Below are 25,126 nucleotides of genomic sequence, written 5' to 3' on the forward strand. Positions count from 1 at the left end.
AGCACTAGATATCTTTGGCTACCGTATCTTAATGATTAAATTTCCTAAGTTGCATTGTTTACTAATTTGACCTTACAAGACTATTATAACAAATTAATGGGTAAATTTGTTGATTTCTATTTAGAATGCTCTTGGATAAGGACTGAATGATTCTCTTCTACCACCTGGTGGCAGCAAATAAATATTGCAGGGCAAATATTACAGTGTATTGGTTCTTAATATGTAGTCTGTGGATTCTGGGGATCCCCAAAACTTTTTCAGGGGGCTTCTAAGGTCAAAATAATTTTAATAATAAAATTGCATAATCAACAAGATATTAAATAACACATATATTTAATAGTATGGGGGGAGACCAGAAGATTTGAGAATCACTCCTAAAATTATACTTTACTCCAGGGGTCCTCAAACTACAGCCCGTGGGCCAGATGTGGTAGCTGAGGATGATTATCCCCCTCACCCAGGGCTATGAAGTTTCTTTATTTAAAGGCCCACAAAACAAAGTTTTTGTTTTTACTATAGTCTGGCCCTCCAACAGTTTGAGGGACAGTGAACTGGCCCCCTATTTAAAAAGTTTGAGGATCCTTGCTTTACTCCAATAAAACCATTGCTGCAAGAAGGATAGCTTTGTAATAAGTAGTGGCAGCTCAGCATTTTATGTTTTTCTATTCCACTGCTTTCTACCAGACTTCCCTCTCCTTTGATTTGAGGGGTAGTGTGTACAGTAGAAATTGTGTGGAATTTGTAATGCGAGGGCGTAGATTCAAACCCTAACTCTGTCATGTACCCTTGGGATCACCTCAGGCAACTTAACCATAAGTATCTCAGTTTCCTCAACTGTAAAATGAGAGAATTATACTAGATGGTTTTTCAGGTCCTCTCCAACTCTCAATCTAAAATCCTATGTCTTGTTTGAATAGAGATATATCCCTCTGATCTGTTCCTGAAGATATAATTATAAAGTATAAGATAGATTTTCAAAAATAAAACAGAAAAAACCCCAGAAAACTGAATAGGATTTTAACTTGTTTTATCAGAGGTAGATAAAATAAATAGAATATAAGGAAGGAAACAAGCATTGATTAATCTCCTATTATGTGTAAGGCACTGTACTAAGTGCTTTATAGATTTTATCTAATTTATTCTCAAAATAACCCTGGAAGATAGGTCTTACTATATGATCTCCATTTTGCAACTGAGGAAACTGAGGCAGAGATTACTTACTCAACATCTCATAGCTAGGAAGTGTCTGAGATCACATTTAGACTCATTTTTCCCTTGCTATATCTACTGTCACCTAGCTGCATCTTTAGAATATACAGAGAACAATACAAGACAGTTCATCAGTTAAGTGCTAAGTTTTACAGGGGTCCGCAAACTACGGCTGCAGGCCAGATGCAGCAGTTGAGGACGTTTATCCCCCTCACCCAGGGCTATGAAGTTTCTTTATTTAAAGGCCCACAAAACAAAAGTTTTTGTTTTTACTATAGTCTAGCCCTCCAACAGTCTGAGGGACAGTGAAATAACCCCTATTTAAAAAGTTTGAGGACCTCACTGGAAGAGTTTTTATTTCATCTTGTTTACAGGTAAGAACACTGAATCCCAGAAAGATTACATGATTTGAATAGAGTGCTGGGCCTGTGTTCAGGAAGATTCAGCTTCCTAAGTTCAAACTTAGCCTGATAGTCCTAGTTGTGTTATAACGGGCGAGTCACATAATACTGTTTGCTTTAGTTTCCTCACTTATAAAATGAACTGAAGAAAGAAAAATGGGAAATCATTCCAGTATTCTTGCGAACAAATAAACAAACAAGCCCAAATAGTCTCATGAAGAATTAGACATAATTGAAAAATGACTGAACAAATTTATACAAATATTAAGTATCAGGGCCAGGATTCAAAAGCCAGGTCTTCTAAAATTCAAAACCAGCATCCTTTTGATAATTGTCTAAGGAAGTAAGGAAGACTGTGAATGTAGTAACTCAGAAAAGATAAGGGGCTGGACTATTTAATGATAAGAATAACTGGCATTTATGCAGTGCTCTTAAGATTTGCAGAGTACTTTATAAACATCTCTTTTCATCCTCATAATAATCCTTTCAGACAGGTGACAATATTATCTTCTTTTTACAAATGAGGAAACTGAGACAGACAAGGTTAGGTGACTTGCCCAGCATCATACAACTAACCATCAGGTCTTCTGGTCTCCAGGTTTAGTACACTATCCCTTTTGCTCCTTGGAACCACAGTGATGTCACATCTATTCTGCTGGCTACTTAAGAGGTCAGAAGCAGGTATGGATCTTTGGCACAGACTAGGTTCCCTGAGAGGAAGAGAATGATTGACTCGTGGTGTTCCAGGGAAGTTACTTTGCCCATAGTTATGTGGGTAGCAAGCATCAGAGGTAGCATTTGAAGTCAGGACCTTTAACTTCTGAACCTGTGCTTTTTCTCCTATAACACAGTATCTGAATTAGGTCTTGATATTTTTTATTCCTCTTCATCCACTCTCAAATTGACAACATAGGGCTGACCCAGTGTTGAAGGGCAGAGGGAGTATTACTTTGGGCAGTGAGGTTTAAAGCACAGTGCTAAAGTGGAAGGATCTCTGACTGGCCTTAGAATTAGGAGCACTTTGGGTGCCTATTTTACCTCCAGTATGAAAATCCCCTCAATCTGGGTCTCAGTTATATCCCCTGTAAAAATAGAGGCACCCAGGGTCCTCACAAGTCTCTTCTGCCTGTAAGTATACAAATCTTTTATTTCTAAGGTTCTTTCTAATTCTGGGCCCTCTGATCCTGTGAAATCTCGGATGCCACTAAGATGCCCTTAGAATATTAAAACAATGAAAAGAAGGGCTTCTCCAGGGCACATTCAGAATCAAGAGTTTTGGTGGTCCCCCACAGATGACAGTGAGAAAACATAAAAAAGAATTACATAGGATAAAAAATGAAATATGTAATAGTGGAAGGCATACTGATAAAATCAGGAGCCATGGTATTAATAAAATGAAAGCAGGAAGGGATACTATACTCTTTTTTTCAAATTGTAACTAATCAGAAGCAAATGGGGAGAAAATGGTACATTCAAAAATCTATAGGATAGTTTTCTTGTTCCTGCTGCTCATAGAGCTTAAAAGGCAGATGTGCACAGGCTTTGGGACAAAAGTCCTAGGAAACATCATCGTACACAGGATGGTCCACCACTGAGATGACTGACAAATTTCCTGGATAGCTTCATTCCTATCTACCAGCAAGATGTCCCAACAGAGTGTTTCTTCCAAAGTTCTTAGCTCTACTCACCTTGTAGTGGAAGAGAAACAATCCACAGAACAGGCTGTACAGGTCTGCAGTGAGAAGGTTGAGGTTGACAGATGTTGCACTGGTTTTCTTTATGACTACTGGCATGAAGCTGTACAGGCCAAACATGCAGGCACTGAAGCCAACGTACAACAGTCCTGTGGGAGCAAGCACAGGGCAGAGTGAATCAACCATGGCACCCTTTCCAGGGTATGAGGGCTATTTGGGAGGCAAGAAAGGTGGAAACCAATAGAGGAAAAAATCAGGATCTATTCTATCATCCCTAAAAGGAGCTTTGCTCCTACTGTTTCTCTCCTTTTTTTTTTGGTAGCATAGAGCCAAGGCTATTAAAATGATTAATTTCTGAATGAGGACTTCTCTACTGCTTCTAATAAAAATCATGTTTTTTTTTTTTTGCAACTACTGAGGATACAAAGAAAAAAGTGAAATAGTCCCTTCCCTCAAAGAGATTACATTCTTTCCAAGGAGATATCTTCATATGTAAATTTATATGAAATAAATACATAGAAGAAATCTATATTAAATATATACATATGAAATAATCTATGTGAAATAAATATATGTATGAAATTTTTTGTAAGGATGGCAGTGACAGCAGAGAAATCAGAAAGGGTCTGTGTAAAAGGTGGCATTTGTGTTGAGTTGTGAAAGAACTACAAATTCTAAGAGATGGGGGGGGGCGGGGGGGGGGAGGATACATTCCAAGCAGGGGAGGACAACCTATTCAAAGTCTTTGTGATGGAAGAAGGTGTGTTAGATTTGAGGAAAAGAAAGAATGGCTGCCTGATACCTAAATACTGGCAGTATGAAAGAATGGCCAGTCTTAGACATGGAATTAACATAAAATTGGTTCAGGAGTCTGTATAGTGTAGTGGAACACACCCAGAGTGTATTCTCGTCTAAAGAATAAAGGGAGCTGGATAAGATAATCTCTAAGATCATTTGCTTCTGTGCATCTAAAGTGCTGCATCCTATCTAAAGTGCTATCTTCTATACATGCTAACTGTATAACCATGAACAAATCACAGCATTTCTCAGAGCCTTAGTGTCCTTATTTTTAAAATAAGAATAATAAAGTCTAGAGGACATTTCTTGCACAGAATGTTGCATTATGTATTATATAATGCACTTTTTTGATAGATTGATTTTATTTCATTTTAATTTTTTAGTTTTGAACATTTACTTTCATAATATTTTGGTTTCCATTTTTTTCTCTCCCTCCCTTCTCATCCTTTCCTCAAGATGTCAAACAATCTAATACAGGTGATACATGTACAGTATTTCCACATTAGTTATGTTGTGAAAGAAGAATCAGAATAAAAGGGAAAACAATAAAAAAAGTGAAAATACTGGGCTTTGATCTGCATTCATGCTCCATACTTCTTTCTTTAGATGTGGATGGGATTTTCTATCATGAGTCTTTTGGAACTGCCTTAAATCTTTGTATTGCTGAGAAGAGCAAACTTTATCAAAGTTGAAAAACTTTTTACTGTAAAATGTACATTTTGGCTATAAATCTAGTACTTAGAATAGTGCCTAAGACATAGTAGGTACTTAATAATTTTTTGTTGTTTGAGTTATCAAAAAACTAAATTATAGGCCAAGGTTCTTATTTTTATCACTATAATTCTGTCCCTTTCATGGGTCATGTGACTTTCAGCCTGTGAATATGAGATACATTTCTTCTAGGTCTGAGAAGCATTATAATCTACAAAGATCAAATTAATTGAAATAGGTCTTGGGATTTACCAGAAATTTCCCATTTCTGTATAAGAAGAAGTAAATCTTTTTTCAGTGATTGCATATCCTCTTTTGTCATGAGGACTTGACAAGGAATTGGGTAAGCTGAGTTTGAAGAGGAGAAGATGCTAGGAAGAAGTAATAGGTCCCTTTGACTATTTGTAAGGTTGCCTGTGGAGAAAGAATTAGCTTATTCTTTTAGGCTTAAGGGAAGTCAGAATAGGGAGCAATGAGTGGCAGTTACAAAGAAACCAATTGAGGCATTATATCAGAAAAAAGCAAAAGATAATACTTTAATAATTACAGCTCTCCAAAAGTGGAATGAGATACCTTGAGAAATTGCGGGTTTCTACTCCTTCAATATTTTTAAGCAGAGTTTGTTTTGATAACTTTGACAGGTATGATCTACTGGAGATTTCTTTCATGAACCAAATGGAACAAGATTATTGTTGGGTGGAATCCTTTCAATTCTTAATTTTTTTCCCTTTTTTATTATTAAAGCTTTTTATTTTCAAAACATTTGCACAGATAATTTTTCAACATTGATTCTTGCATAACCTTGTGTTTAAAATTTTTCCTTCCTTCTCCTACTTCCTCTCCTAGATGGCAAGTAATCCAATATATGTTATACTTACTAAAATATATGTTAAATCCTATATATATATATATATATATAGGATTTAACATATATTTTATATGTTATATATATGTTTAACATATATATATATATGAAAATTTGTACAATTATCTTGCTGCACAAGAAAGATCAGAACAAAAAGGAAAGTAAATGAGTAAGAAAACAAAAAGCAAGCGAACAACATCAAAAAGAATGAGAATGTTATGTTGTGAATTAGACTGAGTTCCCATAGTCCTTTCTCTGGATGTAGGTGGTTCTCTTTGTCTTGAGATCATGGAAACTGGTCTCAATCATCTCATTGTTGGAAAGAGTCATGTCCATCAGATCAATTCTTAAATTCTAAGAAATTCTATGATGCATTGAGAGAGCCTGCTGAGTGACAGAGATGATAAAGAGAAAATGAACCTGCTTTAAAAATCTAGGGGGTCAATTTCTCATTTATATCTGCAATTATATATTTGAGTAGGAGGAGGAATAGCTATCATGAGAGGTGGATTAGTTCTTTTCCTAAAAAGTATTGAAACTATCCTCAAGGCCTATTTTGACTCAAGGGATCAAAGGCTTATTCAACTGATGTTGTTTTTGGGTCATCTGAGTATAAAAAGCCATGACTTTTCTAATGACTGACTACTGGACCAACATAGGCAACACCTGAGTCTTTGCTCAATTGAGTCAATAAAGCTTCTCTGGGGAGTATCTTGTTGACTATATTTCTCATTGTTATGGCTAAATAAATCTCTTTTTATTCATTGTTAAATTCACTTTTACTGTTTCTTTTCATCCCTATCTCAAATCTAAAATACCAGAGGATTGGCTTGGTCAGCCCTAGTCTCCAATAGCATACTAATTCTGTGGGAAATCGCTAGTAGCTGTGTCTTTGTACTAAATTTCAGTTACTCGTTTATCATTCTCCACCTAGTAATATTGATGCAAACAACCAACAAATCCATCGAGAAAAAACTCTCCCTTATTTTCAAAGCATTAGACATAATAACATTCAGTAGCTCTGGCAACATGGGGATAGAATAAAGATAAATCGAATTTAACATTTCCAAATGAAAAATGTAAATGTTTCTGATCTAGGGCCTAGTCAGATGGCTTAATCCAAATTCTCTGGACTTCTATGCTCTAATAGAAGAACATTTTAAGCTACACTTAATATCTCTTTGACCACAAAGCCCTATGAGGCCTCCAAAGAAAAAATGTGATTTATTCACAGGAGGAGTTTTTACACAGTATGAATCCTAAATACATTTTGGGTCCTTGATGAAATACAATTTGGATCAGATCTACTTTCTGCCTCTTCATCCCTCTCTCTCAATGACTGCAAATGATATTGGAGGAAAGCTCAAACCAACAGCCCCCTCTAATGTGTAGTATCATGGGAGAGGAAGCTGAATTAGTCACAGAACTGCTCATGGTAGCAGTCCTACAGTGAATGTTTCAGACTTTAATTATATCATATAAGCTTTTGGATTCTCCATCAAGAATCCATATCCCCTAATAAAAAGTTGAAAATTATTTTCTTTGCCCTTGAGTTTCATGCTTTTTATAATTTATTTGCCTTACTACTGCTCATTAAAAATGCAAAAGTTAAAACCTTTCTTGCATGATCAACGTATAAATATGCATGGAAATGTATTTGGCTTCACCTTTGGAATCTCAGATGAATACAACAGGAAGAAATTGCTTTTCTAATCTGAGCATTGGTGGGAGACAAGGTGCTCCCAAGCTCATTCTTCCTGAGAATGGATCTCTGCATTTTCTGAGACTGTGGGAGAGGGAAGGAAGAGCTGCATGTTCATCCTTCTGTTCTCATGGTGCCTGGAACATTATAGACTCTCAAAAATCTTAAGTATGTGATAGCAACTTGCAGCTGTAATTAGGAAAAAAAACAAGAAAGATAAATATGCGGCAAACTCTCACCACTATCAAATCAATTTTCTTTGGCTGTCCATTTTTTGGGGGGATATACTTGGGTTGCCTTGGTCTTCAAAGACCCAGTAATAGCTCCACACTATGGCACTTATAATAGAGTAATACCGACTTAGTGGCCACCAGACTGGAGAGTTATGTTCATTTGGCTCCCTTCATTAATAAGAACTCTTAAGGAACCAAAAAGGTTTAAGGCCCTAAAACAATGTAAACAAAAGCTCAGTCTGTCATTTTGCCAGAATACTGTTGATAAGCGTCTAATGAGGATAGTAGTCCATGATAAAATAAATCATTAAGTTGTAAATAAAGGTTAACATGGCAACAGTATAATGATTTTTTTTCTTAGCCTAATATTGCTATTTCAAGGACTTTTAGGCTATAGGCTCATAGCTAAGCTTAACATTTACTACATTTTTGACAAAGGATAGAGATTGGGAAAGTGATTTCATTGGTACTGTCAGAATTGAAAAAAATTACTTCATCCAAAAAAGGTGGGCATCATAATTACAGAGTGTTGTTTAATAACTTTTAAAAAATGAACTAATGGCGTAAGTGACTTGATCATAACCTTGTAAACAATACCTGAAGTCAGATTTTCTGGCTTCAATCCCAGCTTTATATCCATCTTACCAGAATGCCAGCCCCCTATTATGATTGTAGAGTTAAGTATTTTTTAAAAATTGCTCAATTTACTAAAAAAAAATAGTTGCCAATATGACATTGGATTACAAAGGTTTTTTTTAATTGTTCTGATGACTAAAATAGTTAAACAATAGTTAAAACAAGAAGACTTTGATGTTGAACTGAGATAGTTTTCCTCTTGCAAATTTGAAATTTATTTGTGCTTGTTATTATTTGTAAACCTCTGTAAATAACCCCAATGCCAAAATTTTTGGGAATGGCCATTGTGTTTAGGAATTTGATTCTTGCTAAAGGGAGCCTCAGCACTTCATTTTGCCTCTATTTATATACATATACCTCTTCTCGGTAAGCACAGAATTAATGTGGTAGATAAAACATTGGACCTAGAATTAGTAAAACCTGTATTCATATATGATACTTGTTGGCTTTGTGACAACAAGCAAATAGCTGACCCTTTCTGATCTTCAGTTTCTTCATTTGTAAAATTGGGATAATAACTGTTGATAGAAATTTTTAACCTTTGTGTATATGTGTGTATGTGTCCTAGACTCCAGAGTAGAGTCCAAGTGTATGTGTTTTTAATTGCATAAAATAAGACATACATAGGGTTACAGCCAAAAAAATTAGGTTGGAACATATTTATCTATATATGTATAGTTAGGTGATACAATGAATAAAACAGAGTCCAGAGTCAGGAAGATTGAGTTCAAATGTGACTTCAGACACTTACTAGCTATATGACAGAGATTCACTCTGTTTTATGTACTTTCCCAATTTATAAAATGAGCTAGAGAAGAAAATGGCAAACTGATCCAGTATCTTTGCCAAGATAACTCCAAAATGGAGTCACACAGAGACACAACAGAAACAAATGGGCAACAAAATAATTATCTATCTATCTATCTATCTATCTATCTTCATGAACTACAGGTTTAAATGTCCTGCTTGCAGGATTTTTGAATCTTTCTAGATTGTTGTGAAGTTCGATCAATTATAGAATCACAGATTTAGAGCTGAAAAGAACTTCAGAGGTCTAACTCTCTCATTTTAGAGATTGGGAAAATGATGCTGAGAGACATTAAGTGACCTACCCAATGTTACACAGAATAAAAATCAGAGAATGGATTAGAAACTTGGTCCTTTGACTCCAAAGCCCTGTTATTGTGAACTTTCAAGTGATATATAAATGGAAGTTATTATTAGAATGATCCATTGGTCTTATCTTTTGAAAGGACTAGACATTTTAAAATTTGTTTTTGATTTTAAGAAAACCCCAAACAAGAAGGTCTTGCTGAGAAGCAGCTTTGCTAGTGAATTGAGAACCTGCCTTTTGTCTCACAGAAGCTGTGTGATCCTGGACATTTCACATAATCCCTTAGTACTCTGCACAATTCTCTAAAACTATGTTACAGAGCAGGTGTCAAACTTTAGTGGTATAGGCAATTGCTATGCCAATAAAATTACAGGTCTGGAAGGAGAAATAATGAAAAACAAAGACAGAAAGAAAAAAGGAAAGAGAAACCCTGACTTCGTAGTAAGGTCATGATGACAAGCTGGCACAGCTCAGAAAGTCCAAATTGTTAGAATAGTTTGGGTTTATTAAGCCATTTGGCTCTTTTTGCCCTTCAGAAATCAAAACAAAACAATAGCCCACAGACACAAGTAAAACATTTCAGACTTTTTCTAGCTACAGGCACCTGGCTTTTAAAACAGTGTAAAGTTAGTTTATGCATTCCTAACACAATTACAGCAAATATGGAGAGAGCCCAATGAGTTATTTAATAGTTTTCCTGCTGTGATTAGAACACTAAGGCTCTGGAGAGGAGCTGGGCTGTAAGTTTTACTTGATTCAGCTAATCAGAAGTAGTTCTATTGAATAGACAAAAGAACTCTTCTAACTTAATGCTTTCAAATGATGGTCCTCTGTAGTTAGTTGACTGATATGGAAGAGAAAGGATAATGAAACAAATAGTAATTCATTAAGTGATTTTCTGTCAAGGAGTTTCCAAAAATGATGCATATATTATCCCACTTAGACTGTCTTTTTTAAATTTCAAAAAAATGTGAAGGATGGCAACATACATTTCAAATATGGGGGGGTGCAGAAGAGGGGAACAGCTGAGAGGAGTGTTAGTGAGGAGAGGAAACTTGAAGTGTATTTGACATTCTGAAGAAGAGGGAAGGAAGTGGAGAGAGGGAAAGGAGCAGAAGGAGTGGAAAAAGAGGAAGAAGAGAGGAGACAAAGACAGACAGATGCACACAGACAATACTTTGGGACCCCATCTCTGGTTTTACTTTCTATAGCTGCTTTCTTTATCCCCTAATTCTTCCTTGTACTGTGAAGAAACAGCTGCTATGGCACCTGCAGATGATTAGGGGCAAAATTATCTAACTTACAGCTTCTTTCTCAGCCTACCTGATTTTCCCTAGGAATTTGTTCTTGAAATTCACGAAGGGAGGTCATATTCCTTCCTTAACTGAGGAGATGAGAAGTTTGACAGGATGAAAATAATAACTCCTATCTATATGGAACTTAAAGGTTTTCAAAGATACATAAATTATTACATCATATATATATATATATATATATATATATATATATACTTAATCCTCACAATCAATCTATAAATTAAATATTAAGGGAATTAACATTGTTCCTACTTTAAAAATTGGGGAAACAAATTCAGAGAAGTTAAATAATTTTACCTATAGCTACAAAGGACATTTTACATTAAATATCAAAGAGGGGAGTGGAATAAATTTTCTTGATTCTGAATCTACTTTTGTCCACTCTGAAACTGGTGAAAAAATTAGATCTTAGTGTAAAAACCAAACAAAATCCCTAAATTAAACAACAGATTTTCACTGATTTAAAGAAGTCAATTTAAAGGGATCCAAAGCAAACAATGAACATTATATGTCTATTCTTGGTCAAATTGGGCACATTTCCAATTGCTAAAACAGTCCCTAAACAGATTGCTTTTTGACTGCCCTAACACATTTGATTGCCTTCCCACCTCCCCTTAGCATGTCTAACTACTCTGGTTTGACATTTTCATTGCAATAGAAGGACACAAAAATAGAACTTCCTTTTAATGGTGCATTTAGCTAACTCTGAATTAAAAACTCCCATGGAAGCACATATGACATCTACATAATTAGCAGACACATTCTTTCTGATCATTCTTATCACCATCAATATCAAATTAATTCCTCGTCATGGGGTACTTTATCTGAAGAGTTACTAGCATTCAGCTCATTTTCCCATGGTTTTGAGATAATCAAAAGCAAATAAATCTATAACCTGCAGCTCATTTCTTTCTTAGCTGTAACCTACATCTCATCCAGCCCCTTTTGGAAAAAAAATAAAAAACAAAACCCCCCAAAACCTGATTTTCATTTAATTATAACATTTTGCTTCAAAACTTCTAAGAATAGCTACGTTTTTGTGGCAAATAGGATAAATGTGTGGGCTCCTGAAGACAAAAAATGCAAATCCCAAGGACATCCAGGAATAATAGAATAATTTAATATATGCCTGCAAAGAGATTTCTGTAGGAAGCAGATTGACCTTGAATGCAGGAGTTGGTGGCGGTAGGAATGACTAAACAAGCCTTCAAAGCACCTAGAGCACAACTTAGTTCTGGCAAGTTGACCTATATTTAAAACATGGTAAAGAACTAGCGATAGGGATACACAGTATTATAAAATGTGTGTGCAAGTATAAAAATCTCAGTAGCCTCCTTGACCCACTACATAAAGAAATCTTGAAGAAGCTAGAATTCTGAGTCACCCCCCAAAACAAGGCCTGCAGTAATTAATATCTGAAAGTTCCCTGGGAAGTTTGATTATCAACCAGCTATCAATTCTCTAGGCATTCCACAATCCTTTCTCCTGACTAAATGAATTAATATTATTCCCAGTACCTTAATTTGCATACCAGCTTCCATACAGCTTTCCCCAATGAATGGTCCTGCTTGAGTCAGATAAGAATCTGATCCACTGAACTTTCCTGGTTTGATTCCAACAGAAATCTGACCTGTTTCCATTCTGCTTCTTTTTATTTTGAGAACTTTTCTTTCAATAAACTTCATTTTCTCTCTGCTGGCTTCTGCATTTTGGTACTTCTCCCTTCCTTGTATTGTGATTTGAATTTGTAAACCTCAAATGGCATTAAGACAGCATGTACAAGAACAGACATCAAGAATCTCATCCTACAGATTTCAAGCCTTGAAATGTTGCTCCCTTTAGCCAATTGGCTTAATATATGAGGTTTATAAAATCACCTTGGATCATAAACCCATTTTCTAAATTGAAAAAAGAAAAAAGGAATTTGGGAAACAAATGAAGCCCAGGATGCACAGAATGACTATAAACCAGCTCAAAACATGGCTGTTATTTCCACCACATCCATTTGGAAAGCAATTAACTAGTTTTGTGCAAACAGCTCCCATCAGAAAAGGAGTTTATGGGTTCAGAATGCCTTCTATGATCTGTATTCTTTTATGTTTTTTCTTAAACCCTGTTAGCTTTTCCCCTTCTCATATAAACTGATAGTTCTTTAATAACCACATCAGTTTTCTCACTATTGCAAAAATTTTACTGGTGGTGCCAGATTGTCATTCTTTTTGTCTCTCCAGATTTACAACCTGTTTCATTGCTATTTGGGGGGACAATTGGGTAAAATGTAATGTTATCCAATGATATCCTTTGGCTTCCAAATGTAATGGTGGCTAGATGATGTCAGTGAGCAGGGAGCTCAATTAAGAAACATTAGGGGACATAAAATCCCAGTCTATGACCCTTTATAAGACTTAAATTCCAAAAGTCTCTATTATTTTCTTACTTTGACTACTTCTTTATTCCTCACCACCATCATCATCTTTATTCCTACATAAACACTATTACCTCCTTAAAGAAAATACATATGAGTTCTTACAGGCAAGATCATCAATAAGATCAACTATCTCCTTACCGATTTGCCAATCCCAGGGTACCTTCAAGAGCTCCTTGTGCTCCATTATAGCCCTAGAAGAGAAAAAAAGGGGAAGAGTAAGAAGAAGTAGGAACACAGTGGAATCTATTTTTATCTTGATTCATTCAAATGACCACTCACCCTTCAGACATCATTAAAAACAAATCAAGGACAAGATGACTCTACAAAGCACAAAGAGACAAGTCTATTTAGTCAGTTTGAGATTTGCCTCTGAATAATTTTAATCCACAGAGATAAGAGTATATCATTTAATCATCCATACCTTTTAATAACTAAATGAAACAACTATATTGCCATATCTATCCATTATCTGTCTCCTGATTGGAGCACTGTCCCCACCTCTAATTGATTTGTTTGAACTTTATAAAAAAAAGATTGTATTTTTTTTAAAGCTCCTGAATTTGAAGAGATTAATCATGACTTTGTATGTAGGATAAAGGGCTCAAAGGGGATTGTGGGAAGATGGTGGTATGCTAGGACATAGAAGAGTTCATATGTCTTTCTCCTCTCCTCTCTCCATACCTCAGAGGAGTTTATAATGTACTGTTATTTGAACTTGGCAAGAAAACCACTTTATAATACGTTGATTATTTGGGATCTAAATGATAGATATGATATACAGAAGGCTCACATGGTCCAAAATGATACTGGGCATCCCTCAATTATAATCCCAGCAAAATGCAATGTTTTATGACTCCTAAATTTAGGACATGTTTCTTTGGGTAGAAGAGGGGTGGTTAATCTAATGTCATACATTGTCTTTCAATCTAATGGCAGTAAAGGGACATCAAATAGGAAACAATAAGAAACAGAGTTCCAATCCCTGATAGTTCATATAAATCTTTCAAATCCCAGTGGTCTATATTGTTTCCTTTCCCTTTCCCCATTAATCTTCTACTTTCAATTTTACTCACATACAGATGTTAGCTCCTTATTAATCTAAAATTAAATTCCTGTGTACTTATAAAATAGGAAAGCCAGTTAACTGGCAAAATGCTTGTTGTAAAAAGTACAACTGGGACACTTTTTATACCTCCCTCCTACTCTATACTCTGACACTCAAAGCACTAAATTTGGGTGGTTTTGTTCTTAAAAACCTACATTAAACATAAAATGAACAAGAAAGTAATAAATGTTTTCTAGCAGGGTCTTCTCTCTTGCCCATTCTACATTTTACATTGGATAATGTGGAAAAAAGTATTATTTTATTATATATTTCTAGAGTTGGAAGTAACTGCAGAGACCCAACTCTTATCCAAAGCATGCATCAGCTCCTAAGAAGCATCAGCTCCTAAGAAGCATCATCAGTGGTTTGTTTGAAGATATGGATAATAATAATAATAATAATAATAATATAATAAGTATCTACATAGTTTTTTAAGATTTGTGTTTTACAAATATTAGGGCACTTGATCCTCACAACAACTGAGGGAGGTTGAGACCATTGTTACCTTCATTTTACAGATGAGAAAACTTAGGCAAAAATTAAGTGACTTGCCCAAGGTTATATAGCTAGCAAATATTTGAAGCTGGACTTAGACTAAGATCTTCCTGACTGTCCAGGGCTCCTTCTACCATGTTATCAGATCTCCAGTGACTACAGAATGGGGAGAAATACTATCTCTTAAATCAGATACTTCAATTTTAAAAGAATATTAATACTGAGTATTGAAGGTTATTTCAAGCACTGAACCAATGGGTCTACAAGTTAATTTCTCAAAATATATTCTATAGAATGGGTTAAACCCTACATTACAGGGTTAGAATAATTCCAAAAATCACTTTTCACTATTTTTCACCATTCATTCACCATTAAGGGTTCAAGTATTAGTGATGAAGAATTAAGTTTTGCACATAAAAAATCAGTCAACAAACTTTTATTAAGCACTTATGTGCTAGGACTAATAGAAAGGCAAAATCACAGTTCCTTCTGTAAGGGAACTCATTGGGTAGGGAAGAGGGAGACAATACACAATTAACTATGTACATACAAAATATATACTGTACAATGGAAATGGAAGGTGATCTTAGAGAGAAGGGGCTTGGGAGGGGGTTAAGCTCCATATATAAAGTGTGGTTTGAGCTGAATTTTGAAGAAAGTTAGGGAAGCCAGGAGGTGATGGTGAGGGAGTAAAAATTTCCAAGCATGAGGGATAGAGTGAAAAAGCATGATAGAATGTTTTGTTTAGGAACTTCAGATTTCAGAGTTGCTAGAACATAGAATGTGAGTGGGAAAATTAAGTATATGTGAAGACTGGAAAGGTAAAAAGGGACTAGATTATCAAGAGCTTTAAATGCCAGATAAAGTTTATATTTGATCCTAAAGGCAATAGGGAGTTATTGTGGGGGTTAAACTGTTCATGGTTGCCTTTCAATCACTGTTTATCTTAGGTAAGGGCTCCCTCCAGCCACCACAACTCTGTCTTGACTCATTCTTCAATGGTAAGTATAAGTCAATAGCCTCATATTCTTTTCCTCCCAGTGATTCTGAATTCCTGGCTCTGGAATCATAAACCTTGTATCCTATCTCTAGGTGCTTGCTTCCTCAGTCCTATCCTTCTCAACCATTTCCCCAAATGTCCTACATAAAATCATCTTGCTTCTTCCTCTTTTGTCCTTTGGAATGCTCTGTACAAAATGAACAAAACTGCTTTTATTTTAAACTTTTTTTTCTAACCCTGTCTTTTTGCATTTCTTGGGATTTGATGACATCATATTCCCAGCCACCCTTTCCAGTACTAATTTGACTTGGCCATGTTGGGAAGAGTTAGAATACTTCTTACTTCCCACTGCCACTTTTAGACTTCCTCTGCCAAAATCACTCATCAACTTCTCCTTTGAGATTAATACCATTCAAATTTATCACTGACTCCAGATCCTCATCATTATCTTTTGACTTCTAGGACAATCTTCCTTCAGTGCCTGGCTCACAGTCTTTTTGCCTTCATACTAGGAGACTTTAACAATACCCTCAAATATCTTAACATTCTTGTTTCTCAATCAATTGAATACCAAAAGAGTTATGAAGCTCATCTGCAGAGAGATGAAGATTAAATCTATGTAAACTGATTAAGTCACCAAGAGAGTATACAGAGAGAAGTGGGCCCAACAAAAATAGATAATTCTAAAGGAGAAAAATAATAAGTATATATTTCATTGTGGCAAATTACTGTTCTGAAGGAATAGATACATGGGTAGTTATTTAATTCTAAACAATAGATAGCTATTTAATTTTAACTAAAATTATACCATACTCTGGCATATAGAAAAAACTCAATAAACGCTTGTTTAATGGAATAAAATTCTCTAGGCAGTGGCTTAGTTTCTTGATAATATGTGCTAAGTACAGAAATTTTATACCTCAAGAGTTAATAAACTGTTTTATATAGGTAGGACTTGTCATCCTGTCAAGTGCATCAGATCATGTCATTTCCATTTATTTCTTACAATGCACTAAATACTGTATTACTGATCTGGAAAATCTGATGCACTTTTACATGTCTTCTAGAAAACTTGATTTGAGTCTATTGCAAGTTAAATACAAAAGAACTAAAATTTTAGATTAAAAGGAATACTTTCCCTACAATTAGAGCTGTGACAATATGGAATGTCTGCCCAGTGAGGTAGCAAATTCTTTTCACTGGAGAAGTTTAAATAGAAGTTGAAAGCTCACTTGTTGGAATGTTATAATAAGGATTTGTATATGAGGTAGTAGTCAATGATTTCTGAGGTCCCTTCTGGTCCTGTGACCCTGCATTTTATGGAAGTGCTGGTTACTAATTTTCAGATTTTAAAAAATGTGTGGGTAATAGGGACATAAGAATTATTGATGTTTTTCATGAGACTTAACCAAATCTATTAAATACAAGAAGCAAGGAGTGCAGATAGTAACGCCAGAGAATTGATCAGTGATTTGCACTCTCTAAAATGCTTCTTTTTTTCTACTCACAGTTGAATTCCACTGAAGAAGGCACCAAAGAGTCCAATCATTCCAAGAAATTCGACCCGGCTCAGGGTTCGGATGATGTATTCTTCCCACACGTTTGAGATGCCATAGAGTGTAGCTCCTCCAAGGACTAAGAGGTCTCCTATCAGCTTATTTTCTCCTGGAAACCAAAAACATATAACATCACATGAGATTATCCATAAACAGAACCCACCTCTGTCACAGTGAACTAAGAAATTCTTGCATTCACTTTAGAGATCAAACTTGGTGATAACAAATTCAAATAGAAACAAAGGCTACTAATCTGTACATGAGGATCTCTGTGGGCCATACATTGACTTAGCTTTAAAATATACTATTATCTGAGTTTTATTACATTTTTATTTGTTAAGTATTTATCAGTTCCATTTTAATCTGAATGAGGCTGTTTTTTGACATCTCCAAACTATCCCAGCCCTTTGGTTTGAGAGGAAACTGAAGCACAAATCAGTTAAGTTATTCACCCAAGTTCATATGGAATTAAATGGCAAAATAAGTCATCTTCCCTCAAATCTAGTACTCTTTCCATTATTCATATGACTATAATATATTTGAGGGTACGTATCTACTGTATTAGGAGAGAGGAACAAATTTAATAAGACTTGGTAATTGGAGGAAACAACTTATGTTGGTCACTTGGGAAAACCTGAACTTGAGACCTTTTTCTGTAAAATGGGAATAATAAATACTAGCACTTATTTTTCAGAATTGTTGCGAGGTTCAAATGAGATATCACATTTAAAATGCTTTGAAAACCTTCAAACACTATTGGTGTGTGTGTGTGTGTGGGGGGGTCTGTGTTAGCACAGTAGGTACAGTGCTGGAAGTTAGGAAGACCTAGGATAAAATGCTACCTTAGACACTTTCTTGCTGTGTGATTCTGGAAAAATAACTTCTCTGGGCCTCCATTTCCCCATCTGTGAAATGCAGATAATACCACCTACCTCACAATATTGTTATGAGGATAAAATGAGACATATGTACAGCACTATGAACTTAAAACTGAAACATAAATAATAATTATTATCATTAATATGAATTAGAATCTGAAAAGTACACAAGTACATGCTCAGATACAGTTGATAAAGGGTGGGGAGAAGGAAAACTAGGCTTTTTAAACAAAATCCTCTGGGTTGTTTCAAGAAACTAAACCCCATTCTCTAGGAAACTATGGTTTCACCTAAATGATCTTAAACATTTTCCACTTGCAACCCCTTTTTGCCTGAGAAATTTTTTACGTGACCCTGGGTAGATAAATGTACAAAATAGGTATGCAAGTCAATCATTTACTGATAATAAATGAAAATTTCACAATTCCCAAATTCAGTTATGTGACACTCCCCTTCCCAAATGGGATTGCAAACCACAATTTAAGAAGCCTTACTTTAGCCAATATGGCCTTCTTGTTCTTCCTCACATTCAGTGTTACACTCCCATTTTCATGCCTTTGCATGGGTCAATCTTTATGCCTGAAAATGCTCTGCTTTTAAAAAATCTACAACTTCCTTTAAAGCTCATCTCAAGGACCTTGAGACCCTTTCTGATCTTCCCACCTGCTAGTAGCTCTCTATCCAAATTACCTCGGGAGGCACACTTATCCTACAATGAACAACAGTGGACGTCTTAGAACAGACACTCCCTGAAAACTGTTTGAAGGTGACTGGAATTGTTCATGAGAAAGGGCTGAGAAGGAGAAACTGGAAGGAGGAAGCTGCACCTCCGGGTGAAAGACTGGATCACCTCCTTCTGAAGGACAGATAGACTTTGCAGAATCAAGCACTCAGCCTGGGATCTGGGCCTTTCTGCTTGCCTCTTTAAAGACTGAGAAAACCTTCAGTAGGGAACAATGGCTAGACAAGTAAGTACTGAGCCTACTAGCCAGCCATTTGAGGAGAGCCGATCCCTTCCATGGCTCTGAGCCAGGGAGAAAGTTGCTGTCTTTAATTGCCCCACACCACTGGAGTCCTAGCTTCTTTTTCCCTGCAAGGAAATGTTAACAGGAAGACCCCCGACTCCTTGATTCCTGTTCCACAACAGTTGGCTGGCCTAGCAAGCTGCACCTAGTTTTCAACCTAAAATGGCACTTTTTGAACACTGTATTTTGTATGCTTCTATGTTTGTTGGTTGTTCCTTTCAATAGAATATAAACTCCTGGAGGGCAGAAGCTATACCATTTTTGTCTCTATATTCTCAGACCCTAGTCCAGTGGTTCTCAAACTTTTGTTTTCAGTATCTTTATCCTATTAAAAATTATTGAAGATCTCTCCAAAGAGTTTTTGTTTATCTGGATTATATTTATAGACATTTATCATATTGGAAATAAAAACTATTTTTGAATTTGTAGACCCTCTAAAAGGGTTTCAGAGATCCCCAGGATTCTGGAGCCCAGGGGTCCTCAAACTACGGCCATGGGCCAAATGCAGCAGCTGAGGACGTTTATCCCCCTCACCCAGGGTTATGAAGTTTCTTTATTTAAAGGCCCACAAAACAAAGTTTTTGTTTTTACTATAGTCCGGCCCTCCAACAGTCTGAGGGACAGTGTACTAGCCCCCTATTTAAAAGTTTGAGGACCCCTGCATCTAGACCATACTATGAGAACCATTGCCCTAGTCAAATGCCTGGCACATAAAAAGCACTTAGTAAGTATTCACTGATTACATATGCTATACTTGCTATCTCTATTTTATGAGGAATGCTTCAAACAAAACAGAAAACAACAACAGACAAGAATTATACATTGCAATGAATGTGGACTTCCTCAAACTAGTCAGTTGGGAAGTTTTGTACACACATATAATTATTTGGGGTTAATACTTCTCAGAATTTTTTTTTTTTTTTTTTTTTTTTGGGTAATTGCCTGCAAAGGCTGCATCCCAGTTTCTTGATCATTAATAGTGATGGCAAATCTTGGTCCTTTGAGATTGAATTAGATTTTCGAAAACAACTAAAAACTACTTTTTGTCAGTATTAAGAGTTTAGTGATTGGTAAGACTATCTAGACAGGAGCTGTCTGGGAACTGGAAACTAGACAGTCTTGCTGAGTTTTGACAGGAAATTGAAGCAGGTCTCAGCAGCAAGTAGAGGAAGGAAGTTAAGATAGGCAGGTGGGTAGGCTCAGAAATATTCTGTTATTTGGAGAATAGTTGGAATTCCCAGCAGTTTAGTGGTACAGATGGTGGCAGGGGTCTGGCAGCAAACAAAAAGTAGTGGTCCAAGTAGGCAGATGGTTATCCCCAGGGAGATCTGGTAGTTGTATAAATAGAAATTCCAGGGAAAGGCAGAGCATGCAATCAGGGCAGCAGGTCACATGCAGAATTCTCAGTAGGTGGGTAGTCATTCCACTTTTGTGACCTCTTTACATCCCTTGATATTCTTTTATAGGTTATCAATGGCCTTGGCAAACAGTTCTGGAAGAATTCTATATCTTTTCTTAGGAATGGCAACATTATGGAAATAAAGACATCATTTTAAAGGACATATTTGGCATAGAATTTCCTAAATGCCGGTTCTTACTAGAGATTTTCTGGGGGTGGGGGGCGGTGGTGTGTGTCCAATATTCCTGCTTTTAAGAAAGTTTATACAAAGAGTTGTTAGGCCTTGGGATGTCTCATAGCTGATTTTTGCCTTTAGCTATAAAGTAATGACTTTTGGCAAATTCGAAAAATTAACTATGCTTTACAGAAAAGTTAAATTACCATGTATGGTTATTTATTTATTATTTTTTATAAGATGGGGGTTCCAATCCTTCTTTTAAAATTCTAAAAACAGATTATATAGTTTTGCTGACATTTTATTTATTTTAATGCCAGTTTGAAAAAGGTGCCATAACTGTTATCTAGAATATTAATTGAAAACTCTGGTGATCAGCACTTTATTAATGCAAAGATAATTGAAGTTCATCATAATGATCTCATGTCCTTGCAAGATACTGAAATGTCTTCTGGCTCATTAAAAATATAAATTGTTTTTAAGAATAGCTTTTTGTTGGTCATTTTATTAAATTTGAATTCTTTGGAAATTAATGATTCTCCTATAATGTATATGACAGACTATTAAGAGAAAAAGTATTGCATGGTAGAAATAGTATTGGGATGTAGAATCATAAAATAGGAATTTAAAATCCTGATTTTCTACTTACTAACCTTGAGATGCTGGGCAAAGGTACTGTTTCAGTTTCCTCATTGGGGTAAAGATTGAATGATATAATGTGTGTATAATGTTTTATAATCCTTAAAGGGCAACAAAAATCCTAACTAGAACTACATAGTGGGAGTTGAGGGACACATCCTTTTAAATGAGAGAGTTGGATTGGTTGACCTTTAAGGTCCCTTTCTGACTAAAAATTCAGAACTATATTTGTTTTCCATGTTTCTCCCCAGTTCCTAGATCTATATATTTCTTATCATGATTATCCGTCTTGATTACTTGGACATAAGTTTTTGGAATTTGGATGTCAATTAATTCAGGTAGGATGACTTAGCATGAAGGGCCTTAGCCCTCTTGTTCAATTTTGTGTAAATTTCAGAAAAGTTACCATTTTTTTGAGGGATAAATTTTGACCCTCATATTCATATACTAACAGGTCAAATAGCATATGGTGAGAATGAATCCAATTCAATTCAACAAATAGTTTTTAAAAAGTGTTTGCTATAAACACTTTGCTATAAAAGTGTTTGCCCTGCTATGGGCAGGGGATACATGTCCAAAAGGAAAAACTAAAGCATTTTCAGTCCCCAAAGATTTTATATTTTTTCAGTAAATTTGGGGTAAATATAAATAAGTTTAGGAAAATATGAGAAAAAAGAGAACTAAGCATTAGGGGAAAAGTAAAAGTTTCCTCCAGTAGACAATGGCTTGGTTAAGCCTTGAATGTGCTGGGAGGCCTATTTGCAAAAATTAAGCAAAACATGCTTGTTTATCATATTGACCCTTGTGAAATAATGTTTTACATCAAAGAAACTTATGAGAAACTTTTGGACTTGTCAACAAATTACTGGAAAATTTGGTAGTTTGCACTCACGATTTATCAATCAGACATTTATAATCATCCAGATCTAATGTCTTGGCTCATGATCAGACCACATATGGTGATTTATTGAATTCTTTTTTACTTAAAGGAGGGAAACATGCCATGGGAATACCTACTGAACACTCAAACAATGGATGTTCAAAATCTTTAATAATTGGAAAATAAAATGGGAGAAACATTTTAGTAAAAAAGACTATGTTGAAAGATAGTAAATGCCTTTTGTAAAAGAAAGTATTTTTGTTGTCAATCTCCAATTCTTGATAACTACTACCATATATCTCAGATCATTACTGTCTTTCCTAGAAGATTTTATCCACTATTATTTTCTTTTTGATCTTCAGCCTCTAACTCTCTACTAGCAGCTCCCTACAAACATGCTCATGGTTCTACCAACCTAAATGAAAACCAAACCAAAATCAACTCTTATTTGATCACTGACACCTATATTCCTGTATCTCTTAAACTCCTTAAAAAATCCATTTCTATTAAATGCTTCTACTTTTTGTCCTCCCACAGTCTTCTGAACATTGCAATTTGGCTTCCTTATAACATCATTAAACTGAAACTGAACCATCCAAATTTTTTCCTTGTTCAGTCACACCCGACTCTTTGTAATCTCATTTGAGGTTTTCTAGGCAACAATAATGGAGTGATTTGCCATGTCTTCTTCACCTCATTTTATAGGTGAGGAAATTAAGGCAGACAGGTTAAGTGCCTTGCCCAGAGTCACATAGCTAGTAAATATCTGAGGGCAGATTTGAATTCAAGGAGATGAGCTTTCTTCACTCTAGCCCAGCACTCTATCTGCCACCATCCACCATTGTTTCTAATGATTTTAATTGCCAGATATAATGGCCCCTTCTCAACCCTCATCCTGCCGTAGCATTTGACACTATTGATTACTTACTATCCTTTCTTTTCTGTGTGTGGGGGAGTGGGTGGGGAAAGAGGGAAAAAGATAGGAAGAGTGTTCTTTCTCATTCTCCTTTATTAAATTCATGTCATGCTTCCCATGGGTGTCCCCAAAGGCTCTATCCTGGGTCCTTTTTTATTTTTTTCCCTAATCCTAAATTTCACCATCTCCATGGGTTCCATTATCATTTCTGTGTAGATGATTCCCAGATGTCTATATCCTGCCTTAGTCTCTCTCTTCAACCCCAACTCCAATCAGCAATTTCCTATTGGGCATTTCTAGCTGAAGGCCCCAACTGGATCTCAGATTCAACATATATAAAACAGAACTCAATATGTTCCCCTTGAGCTCAAAGCCCTTAAGCTCAACTGTTTGACATTTAAAGCCCTTCACAATCTGCCCTCTTTCTGCCTTCCCAGTTTTCTTACACTTTCCTAACCTTTGTTTACTCTACAATTCAGCCATACTTGCTGGTCCTTGCACAATACATTCCAACTGTGTCTTAATTCATTTGAAGTCTTTATCCTCACCTTCTTTTCTTAGCTTCTTTGGCTTCCTTCAAGACTTAACTCAAATCTTTCTTCTAAAGGAGACCTTTCCCAGTCTTTCTAGCCACTGCTTTCCTCTCATAAATTACCATAGGTATCTTGCACTTATCTATTTATGTACCTGCCTCCCTCATTAGAATGTAAGCTCCTTGGAAGCAGGAATTTTTTTTTTTTTTGGGGGGGGGGGGAAGTCTTTGTATCCTTAGTGCTTAACATAGTTTCTGGAACATAGTAAATATTAACAAACAGTTTGCTAATTTTGTCGTTTTCTGATTGCCTCATATATGTTTTCTTTTGATTTTAGTGATTCAGAAGAATATCAGAAATATATTTTGGAGCAGAATTTATTGCTAAGTTCATTTTACAAACTCTTAAAACTTAAAAAACTTGAACTTTTAAAAATGTATGTCTCTTTCCCAAGCACTAATAAATAGAGATAGATTCTGGGATATACTCCTGACAAGGGGCACTTCACATAGAACTCAGGTGCAAAGATAAATTACACATATTAACTATATCTATTTTTTAATGATGACAATAGCAAAAACCAATTCTTTTCAAGTGTATTAAAAGAGGGAGCTTTCTAAATCTAAAATTAAAATTTTCCTTTGCTGGGTAAGCAGTTACACTTTTTTAAAAAAAATACAAACAGGTAGACAATGCCCCTCAAATATGATCCTTTGCTCTTTGTTTTGACTTGAACATCCAAGACAAGATTGGCCTCCAATCAAAGAAACATGGGGTCAAAAACTTCCCCTGCAGTCTACTTCCAATGTTATCTTGGGTATATTACTTAAACCTCACTGAGTCTTAGTTTCCTCAGCACAAAATGAGGTAGTTAGACCCGGGCTTCTGTGATTCCTTCTAGCCCTACTATTGGCCCTATGACTTGAGGAAGGTCTTTAACTTCTTTCTCACAAAAAGATCAAACTCATCAGGCCAATGATCAAAAATAGTGCTTCTGGCACAAATTTTATCTTCTATTCTCTGAGAATTTTCAACAGAATAGGAAGTACCTGATCCTCTCAATAATTTTTCCTCCTTCCTTCCTTCCTTCCTTCCTTCCTTCCTTCCTTCCTTCCTTCCTTCCTTTCCTTCCTTCCTTCCTTCCTTCCTTCCTTCCTTCCGACAATTAGGGTTAAATGACTTGCCCAAGGTCACACAGCTGGAAAGTGTTAAGTATCTGAGGCCAGATTTGATCTCATGTCCTCCTGACTTCAGGGCTGGTGCTCTATCCACTGCGTCACCTAGCTGCCCCTCAATAATTTTTCTTTAGGCAAAAATAACTCCAAGAAGATTTCCTTGCAAATAATACCTTGTACTTAATAGACACTTAATAAATGTTGATTGGGTTGAATTTTATTAATTAAATATATATTTCTCTC

General features: G+C 35.8%; 1 protein-coding gene across 1 annotated transcript in view; it reads right to left on the minus strand.

The window, feature by feature from the left end:
* Nucleotides 1-25,126, minus strand: part of SLC35F1 (solute carrier family 35 member F1) — a 523,457-nt gene that overhangs the window by 37,805 nt on the left and 460,526 nt on the right. The window contains exons 5-7 of the mRNA XM_003769385.4: nucleotides 17,216-17,372; nucleotides 13,246-13,298; nucleotides 3,299-3,453 (exon numbers count right to left, since the gene is read on the minus strand). Of these exons, the coding sequence (XP_003769433.1) occupies nucleotides 3,299-3,453; nucleotides 13,246-13,298; nucleotides 17,216-17,372 (365 nt within the window). The remainder of the gene's footprint in view (nucleotides 1-3,298; nucleotides 3,454-13,245; nucleotides 13,299-17,215; nucleotides 17,373-25,126) is intronic.

The sequence above is a fragment of the Sarcophilus harrisii genome, chromosome 4 (genome assembly GCF_902635505.1).
Source record: "Sarcophilus harrisii chromosome 4, mSarHar1.11, whole genome shotgun sequence".
Lineage (NCBI taxonomy): Eukaryota > Metazoa > Chordata > Mammalia > Dasyuromorphia > Dasyuridae > Sarcophilus > Sarcophilus harrisii.